This window comes from Dendropsophus ebraccatus, chromosome 1, assembly GCF_027789765.1.
Source record: "Dendropsophus ebraccatus isolate aDenEbr1 chromosome 1, aDenEbr1.pat, whole genome shotgun sequence".
NCBI lineage: Eukaryota > Metazoa > Chordata > Amphibia > Anura > Hylidae > Dendropsophus > Dendropsophus ebraccatus.
The window spans coordinates 118,849,919-118,859,867 of NC_091454.1; the positions used below are offsets into that span (position 1 = coordinate 118,849,919).

The 9,949-nt window shown below is 39.9% G+C and overlaps 1 protein-coding gene across 1 annotated transcript in view; it reads left to right on the forward strand.

Moving 5' to 3' along the window:
* Positions 1-5,727, forward strand: part of NAMPT (nicotinamide phosphoribosyltransferase) — a 53,059-nt gene extending 47,332 nt beyond the window's left edge. The window contains exon 11 of the mRNA XM_069977589.1: positions 711-5,727. Within this exon, the coding sequence (XP_069833690.1) occupies positions 711-824 (114 nt within the window). The 3' untranslated portion in view covers positions 825-5,727. The remainder of the gene's footprint in view (positions 1-710) is intronic.
* The last annotated feature ends 4,222 nt before the right edge of the window (positions 5,728-9,949 follow it).

Sequence of the window (9,949 nt, forward strand, 5' to 3'; positions counted from 1 at the left end):
AGAATTTGCTATATTGTGCACATTTGCCTTGCCCCATTTGCAATAAAAAAATTCTGCCATTAAAAAAAACAAACTAAATTGCTTGATCATTATGTTAAGTTTGTTTGCTAAAAGTGTAACTGTCATTTCAGTGTAATTTTTCAGAAATCAATAAATATCAGTAGTTCAAGCGATTTAAAAAAAAAAACTCTGTAATCGGTTTAATAAGCAAGAGTTTGCTTCTGTACTTAAAAATCTGTTTTCCTACTTTCCCCTCACTTCAGAAAAAGCAGGATTCCTGTGTCCATTATGCTTTATGGAGAGGGAGGGTTGGGGGGGGGGTAAAACAGAGAGGAGAAAATGTATAACTGCAAAACACTACACCCTGCAATCCTCTCTCACCAAGCTCCCAGTAAAGCACTGACCTTTCTGCATTATGTGTGCCGAGACCATCTGCAAACTGTACAGCTGTTCACCCAATCCCCCTTGCCCCCCCCCCCCTTCCATAGGTTATAATGGACAGCTTTGCCAGATAATGCACAGATAAGAAGGGAGGAGTCTGCAAAACAGAGTACGGAGGCATTTTGCCTTATAAATCACAGAGTTTCTTAAAATCGCTTATACTATTGATTTGATTTCTGCAACAACAAAAAAAATTTAATGACTTAAAATATATTTATCCTTTTATTTTAACCTGGAGATTTGCTTCTGATGATGGTGTTTTTCTGCAGGATCTTCTCTGCACAGTGTTTAAGAATGGCAAGATAATCACGTGTTACTCGTTTGATGATGTGAGGAGCAATGCTGGACTAAAAAACAGAGAGCTTGAAGAAGAGATTCAGTAGATACGATCCTATGTATATCATTTTGTATGTAAATCTTAGAAAACTTTCACTGTACAAACCTGTGTCAGTTTCTTTGTGTTAATGTGTTGTTTTTTTAATGCCGGTTTGTCAATGCTTTTATCTGAATTACTGTTTCCCTCTGTCAATATCTCCAGAATACCTCCACAATTCTGGCCTGAACCGAACACTTTTTTCCAGATACAACATTCTTCTCCTTTTGATTTGTACAGTAGAAAACTGTAAAATATATTTAATCTTTAGTGTATCCATGTCTGTGCTTGTAGATTTGTATTTTACAAGCACAGCTTTACAAAGCCAGTGCATTGTGTTTTTAGCTTCCAATGGTTAGAGAGTGGAATTCTTTATATATTTCTATCATCTCATTCAGATATATTTTATAGAGTCAAGAAATAAAGCTGTGCCCCGCTACAAGATCACTTTTTGTTTGCCTTATATAGCTAGCACTAATCTTTTTTAAGTTTGTCTTAAAAAAAAGAGAAAACAGCCTTCATGTGGCATCTGTGACATGTGTATTATCAAACATACTACTTTATATGTACTATATTAGCATTGTGTACTAGTTATACAGACTACAGTGCCATACTGCACACTGCTTTATGTAACATCATCCTGCCAACTTTATAAAGTAAATGGGCTGAATTTACCAATCACAGCTCCTCTTTTATTTCTCAGATTGCACTGATAAAGTGGAACCTGAGCACTGATTGGTTGCGTTGGATGAGTCAGACAGATTGCTAAATCCGGCCCAATTTACTTTATACAGCTTTATGGCAAACTTATCCTCATTCATCTGCATAATAGGCAGTCATACCAGAAAAGCCAAAGACTTATTGTCAATTCACTTGTTATGTCCAGTCACAATAAACCTCCCAAAATGTCAACTAATATTTCAATCAATGTTTGGACTGTTTCTATTTATGGCTGTACTAAATTTTTCATTTATGAGGAATCGGACCCATAAATCGTGTTCCAGCATAGTAATTTTCATATTGAAGTCCCTTCCTAGTTAGTAAATATTGCATGCACTGCATACTGCTTCTGGCCTAGGTTGAGGCTTGTAATTTGATAACTTGTATCAGAATACACCAGATCAGTCTGATATAATATGTTCCTAATTCTGATTTAGTTTTTGATCCATGGAAACTCACATGTAGTATCATTCTTTCTTCTGTTTGGTAGCAGAGAGTGTAGGCAATTTATAACATTTCCATATGGAATTGTTTACTGGACTGTATATTAACTTTTGTAAGTACTATTTTTGCTGAATTTAAAAATGTCTAGCGACGTTAGACTCAAAACGGTTGGGTAGATGAATATAAAACTAAAAACCAGTAAATGCCACATATAAGATACCAACTGTTTAAAGCGTAACTGTCATATTTTTTTTATTGCAGAAATCAGTAGTATAAGCGATTTTAAGAAACTCTGTTTTATCAGCCAAAAAAGCCTCCTTCTGTACTCAAGAAGCAATTTCCCAGCCTCCCCCCCTGACTTCTTATCTGTGCATTATCAGGCAAACACGTCTTCATTACAGAAAAGCCAGTGAAGACAGGCTCTGCTCTCTCCATTCTATCCTTATGGAGGGGGGAGGGGCCGAGGGAGATGAGGGAGCAGGAAGAGGTGACATGAAGGTCAGCTGTTTGTAGACTGTCTGGGCACCTAAAACGCTGGATTCTGGGGTCAGAAAGGTCAGTGCTTATCTATGAACTTACTGAGAGTAGATTGCAGGGTGTTGAGCTTTGCAAGACTGCTCTGTGCTCAGTCACTCCTAACAGCCCCTCCCCTCTCCATAGCCACATAATGGACACAGAAATCCTGCTTCTTCTGAAGTGAGGGGGGAGGCTGGGAGATTGCTTTTTTAGTCCAGAAGGAAACTCTTTTGGTTTATAAAACCTATTACAGAGTTTCTTAAAATCGCTTGTTCTATTGATATTTAATGTTTTAAAAAAAATGGCCCTGAAATGACAGGCTGCATTCACACGTTCCGGGAAGTTGTCCGTGCTCACGGATCCGTGTGCACGGACAATTTTACAGCCCATTGCTTTCTATGGGGCTATTCAGATGTTCCATGATTTCACGGATCCGTGATCCGTTCCGTTAAAAAATAGGACATGTCATTACTCGGAACGGATGCACGGAAAGGATTCCCCATAGAAATCAATGAGATCCGTGTTTTTCACGGATGTACACTGATGTGACATCCGTGTTCATCTGTGAAAAACACGGATGTGATGTAATCAATGTCATTTAAAATGCTGTAAGACAGATCCGTGAAAAAAACGGACACTGATACAAAACGGATGCAAAACGGACTGTTTTGCACGGATCACGGAGGTAGCTGCCGGACCACAATCACGGACCGGGAAAATCACTGAACGTGTGAATGCAACCTTACGCTTTAAGCACTAGGAACTGGAAACCACTTGCACAACCCAAAAAAAAGTAAAACCTTTCTTAACTATGTTGAGGGTCCAGTCATGTTGTACAAGAACAGATTTGTTTTATAACTTGGACTCTAAATATAGAAGTATTAAGGATCCCTTACTGGAGCAGAAAACTCCCTCCTGTTACTTTCAGAAATGATCAGGCTTTTTTAATAGAGATCTGTGAATAGTTTAACATCAAGTGACCGTGTGGAGACACAGACCTTCCATACTGAAAACCAAAGCTCGAGGTCACGTAGCTTAGGTAACAGGGATATTTTTAAAGAATAAGATTGAACATAACATTTTAAATATAAATTTGGAGCAATAAAGAAATCCTTTATACAATGACAACAAACACAATAAAGATATTGACAGAGTGTACACAGAATCATGTATTGTAAACTAATTTTATAGAAAGTATTCTTTAATCTACAATGAACCTATAGTGATTCTGCAGTAAATTAGCTCCTCCTGTATGTTTTAATCTATTTTACACATGATGTGGCATTTTGATGTATTTTTCTATTGAAGAGTCTATTTTCATTGTTTTAACTTTATTTTCACCTAACTTGCCTTCTTTAGGTTTTCTAAGAGTTGTGTAATAGATAAAAACAAGTGTTTGATTATGCTGGCTTTCCTAAGATATCATTGTCGAACCTGATGCGTTCTTGTATTGGAAGGAGAGATCTCAGCATTGACGGACAGACAATTCTCTAACATAACTGTAAACTTGACCATCTACACTGGTTCACTATTCTGCACTGGATAATTTTCTGATCATTAGCTTTTAGAACAAAGTTTATAGTCTACAAAAAAAAATATATATATTTAAAGTATTTAGACTTGGGTAATTGTCTGTGTGGTGCACCTAATCTTGTCTACATTGGCTTAATGTTGAGATTGCTACTTACTCAAAAGATCATATCTGGGTATAATCATAGGTAGCAGCATTGATCCTGGTATTGTACAGTCCCATTATTGCAATCAGAAGATCCACACATACATCGGCAGTTAACACAAACACGTCAAATATGTACCTATTACTATTCACCATATTGTAAGCAGATGTCAAATATCTGTAACTTCCTAGTTATGACCAGCACATTCTGACAGAGGAGGAAAGATCTTTAGTTCAATAGGTTATAGTTAAATAATTATTTTTCATTTCTGCCATATAAAGCTCTCTTCAGAAATGTTTTTTTTTCAATTTTATTGTTGTGCTCCATTATAAGGCTATGTGCCCAACAGACCCCACTTATAATGTGGTCCACCAGTTTGTATCACAGTGTACGTAATTTTTTTAGTTATAATTATGCAGTTATCTGAGACTGCCTCCACTACAGATTTGAACAGACCCTGTATCTATATTTTTTCATCCCATGCAGTGTTGAATCCAGCTTGGTTTGTTTTAGAACATAGCCTCTTTGGGGGCATTTACATGATTCATAGATTCACACTGCCCACAGCTTCACGCTCTGTAGCATCCGTAATCTAAGGAGCGTGTGAATGTCCCCTTTTGTCACCGGAGAAAATGCCTAAATATGGATTTCATTCCTTAGAGCTGTGTGTTAATTTGTTTTGCTACTTATTGTTGTTGTGTTTGTTCTTTTTTTTTTTTTTTTTTCTACTTGTGTTTTTTTTTAAATCTGTCATCCTATAAAGTGTGAACTATTTTAATAAGTACAAGTCTCAATCTCCCTTCTTGCTGTTTTATATGTAATAGAAATTGAGATTAAGAGGGAATCTGCTGCTTTCATCATATATATCAGTTTTATGTGAGCCATTGCTATTAGGGCCTGTAATAAAGTAGCTTTGTAATATACTCTTTTTCCAAACACAAGCACTGTTTGTTTCATTTTCCAATAAATGGCTCTATATATTTCTTGTGCAATGCCAAGGAAATGCTTTCTCTTTCACTTTGTGAACAATACAAAGAATGTTCTTTGTCTATCTCATCTAGACTTGGGCAACCTGTGCAAAGGTTGCCCTCCTGTCATAAGTGAAATAAGAAGGATGATAGCAGTGTATATTCTCTTCTGAATACAAGCAGGCCTTCGTGTTCACAGATATGTTTAGTTTCCTCTTTTGATTCCATATACCATTTATAATTTATATCAGTAAATTTCTACTAAATAAAAATGGACTGCAAGACATGTATGTATTCTCACATAATTTATTTGGTCTTTTATGTAGTGTGCAAATGCATTTTATGTATATATTTCCTTTTCTGCACTGAATACTTCTTTTTGTAGAGACTTATGTCTCAAGATGTTGGAAAGCTAAGTGCCCTGAGATTTCTGTTCAAGGTAATTGCCAGGTTTTACATTCCTGAAACTCTATGTGGAATGTGACATTTCATAATTTCTATCCTTTTGTCAAATTTACTCTAGAGTAATAAAGCTATACATGCCCTGTATTAAATATACATTAATAAATCTATACCTTCCCATTGTAAGTGAATGCACTTCTTTTTTGGAAGGGATATTTCATGTGGTATTTCCAAACTATTACTGTAAATCATTACTTACTCTAACCATTGGAAGTTCAGCATGTGTCCTTGTTGGCGCCACCAGCTGACATAGGAAATCTAGAAGTGGCACTGTGGAGAAATGAATCTTCAAATCAGCTAGTACCACATATTTATAAGTTACTTCTACAAAAAAAACCCTCAAGTCTTCCAGTACCTAGCTGTTGTATGCCCTGAACAGGGGCGGACACAGACTGCACAGGGCCCCTATGCAAAAAATGTGCTTGGGGCCCCCCACAACCTACTCATATCTCCACCCTCCTGCCTTTAAGGCACAAACATAGATTAATGATGTATGCACTGGCCCATTTAACACCACCATATTAGACCTGAACAATACTGCCATTCTGTGACTGTATAACTGCGCCATACTTACATGATACCACCATACTGTCACTGTATAACTGCGCCATACCTGACACCACCATACTGTGACTGTATAACCATACCTGACCTGATACCACCATACTGTGAATGTTTAACCATGCCATACTTACATGATACCACCATACTGTGACTGTATAAGTACCATACCTGACACCACCATACTGTGACAGTATAACAGCGCCATATTGGGGTACATGGGAATTACTGGTCGGTTTTCATTCAGTGTACTACAATCAGATAGAGTAATATAGGGAAATTCATATATTTCAGTTCTACAGGAGCTGCAGAGTGACAGGGTAACTGTACACAGTGTGGGACTACAACTCCCAGTGTCGTCTGTCTATGCAGCCTTCGCCCCCTTCAACTTTGAGTCTTGGAAGGTGGGCACAGACAGCAGCCAGACCACATTGGGAGTTTTAGTCCCTGAGTGTCACAGCTCCTGTAGAACTAAAACACCCTGCTGGCAGTAGTTGTGTGTAAGCAGCCGCCATTGTCCTCCCCCCGCTTTATCATTGATAGTGTGCTGTATATATATTTTTTTTAAATCAGGTAATTTATATTAACATACACATTGCAGTACAGTCACGTGCTGTATATACTTACATAAGTGCAGTGACAGAGGTCACGAGGGGGTCAGAGGTCATTCATCCCAAGCGCAGCAGCTGGGGCCAGATAAGGGATCGGCCTCTCCTCACAGTGACGGTGGAATGCAGGTGTGCCCAGGCCTGTTGAATCATCCCTCACTGAAAAGATGCTGGATTGTTCAGCAAGTCTGAGAGGGAGGTAGCAGAGTTGAAAGTAAAAAACTAACCCTCCCTCCACTTCATGGGGACTGGCTGTGGGGAGGGACACAGCAAGCAGCGCAGGAGGTCCGAAGACGCGTGGGTCGTGACTTTACGGATGGAAGTTCGAGCCTGGTAGGGCCCCTGTGCAGTTGAACCGGCTGAACAAGCGAAATGTCAGGCACTGGCCCTGGAGGACATTGTGCAGTTCTCCGGTGCTTCCTGCTGCTCCATGCTGCCATCTCTTCATTTCAGGAACATGTACAGACCTTCTTGAATGGCAATCTATTAAAGGTTATTTTGCCCATTTGTCAACCTGCTTGAAGCCATGTTCTTCCATATAGTCTCAGCTTAAGGATAGTATTTGGTTGCCACAATTTGGGCTTGAGTTCTTCCTGCTGGTGTTCCTTTACAAACTTGAGAACATAGTGAATGTGGCCCACCAAGCCACATTCTCTTTTCAAAGTCCTTTAAACTGTCACTACAGTTAGGCACTAGATGACTAGTGAGAGGATGTGGGTCTAAAGGTCCTTTTACACAGAGCGAGTATCTGGCAAGTCAGGTAGATATCTATCCCCTCTTGTAATGTAGACAGCAATTGGGCGACAAGCGAGCAAACTCGTCTAAAACATGTCTGGGCAGTCCTGGCCTCACAATTGTCACGCCATGTAATAGCGCAAGTCAGGCTGGCTAATACGGCCTTAAATGGTGCTTCCCCTTGTATAGACTGCAAGCTGCATAGAGAGTCTAAGGGTCCTATTACACGGTACAATAATCGTCTGAATCAGGCTGATTCGGCCTATTATTGCTGCGCGTAATAGAGACAACGATTAGCCGATGAAACTATTATCAGCTGATCGTTTCTTTAGGCCCTGACCTAAAATCGGCTGCTGACTGCGCATTGCAACCTGTAAAAGTGATGCATGGCTCTTGATTTAACAAACAGTTTTTATAATACCTATCCACGTTCCCAGTCTCTTCCTGCACTCTAGAAACATAGAAGATTGTCGGCAGAAAAAGACCACTGGGTCCATCTGCTCTTTTAGTATTTTCTTTCTTATTATCTTAGGATAGATATATGTCTATCCCAGGCGTGTTTAAATTCTGTTATTGTAGATTTACCAACCACCTCTGCTGGAAGTTTGTTCCAGGTATCTACTACTCTTTCAGTAAGTGCTTCTGATCAGTGCTTCTGATCTTTCCCCCAACTAACCTCTTACTGTGTCCTCGCGTTCTTGATCTCTGTTTTTTACTAAAAACACTTCCCTCCTGAACCTTATTTAGTCCTTTAACATACTTAAAGGTTTCAATCATGTCCCCCCTTTCCCTTCTTTCCTCCAGACTATACAGATTCAAATCTTTAAGTCTTTCCTGATATGGTTTATGCCTCACACCCTCCACCATTTCTGTAGCCCGTCTTTGGACCCGTTCAATTTTATCAATGTCCTTTTTTAGATGAGGTCTCCAGAACTGGACACAGTATTCCAGATGTGGCCTCACCAGTGCTCTATACAGCAGGATCACAATCTCCCTCTTCCTACTGGTTATACCTCTAGCTATACAGCCCAACATACGATTTGCTTTCCCCACCGCCTGGATACACTGGTGACTCATTTTAAGGCTGTCAGATATCACTACCCCTAAATCCTTCTCTTCTGAAGTCTTTTCCAACAGCACTGCCGATATGATACTCGGATAGAGGATTCCTCCTCCCCAAGTGCATTATTTTACATTTGGAAATGTTGAACTTCAATTTCCACTGTTTGGACCACTTATCTAGCAAAGCTAAGTCGTTTTCCATATTACTGACACCTCCAGGAATATCAACCCTATTGCACAAATTTGTGTCATCAGCAAACAGACAAACTTTACCTACCAACCCTTCTCCTATGTCACTTACAAACATATTAAAAAGAATAGGACCCAGAACAGACCCTTGTGGCACACCACTTGTAACCAGTCTCTGCTCGGAATATACACCATTAACAACAACCCTCTGATATCTATCCTTCAGCCAACCACAAATCCACTGAACTATCCAGGGATTTAGTCCAATTTTCTCCAGCTTCTCCATCAGCTCTTTATCGGGAACTGTTTCAAAAGATTTGCTGAAGTCCAGCACCACTGATATCCACAGCACCACCTTCATCCAGCACTTTTGTGGCATAATCAAAGAAATCAATGACATTAGTCTGACATGATCAGCATGGACAATGCTAAGTATGTCTGTGCAGCCCTTGCTAAAAAAAATTATCGGGCCTATATAATAGGCCCAGTAAAACGAGCGCCAATCTAGCAGATCTCAGCATGTGTGCAGCTATGAATATCATGGATACATGAATTTTCAGGCGATGAGTGGAATTCACCGTGATCAGGTCGAAAGACGTGCTGACAGGTACATTTTAACCCATAGACGACCATGGACGTACAGTTACGCCCTGGAAGTCTGTCACCAGATGACCCAGGGCGTAACTGGGTGTTTGTGCTGCTATGAAGCACCCTCCGGAGCGCGCTTCTTAGGAGGTGGGGGCCGGCTGCAGTGAGCCGCCCAGCCCTCACCGTTAATGACAGGCTGCGGCAATCACGCTGCAGCCTGCCATTAACCCCTTAAACGCCACGATCGCTGCGTTTAGGTGTAAGTGACAGGGGCAGCGATGTTCCCGATCGTTTTAACGTACCGCCGGAGGTCTCTTACCTTCCTCTGCGCTGTCTGATCGGCGCTCTGTTGCTTGAGTCTGCCACAGGCAGGATCAATCAGCAGAGCGCCTATTACACTGATTAATGCTATGCCTATGGCTTAGCATTGCACGGTGTATGCAATCTATTGATTGCATGTAAAAGCCCCCCACAGGGACTTAAAATGTGTCTAAAAAAAAGTAAAAATGTTTATAAAAATACCCCAAAGCTCCTCTCCCAATAAAAAGTTCAAATCACTCCCCTTTCCCATTATATAAATAAAACATATAAAAATAAATAAACATT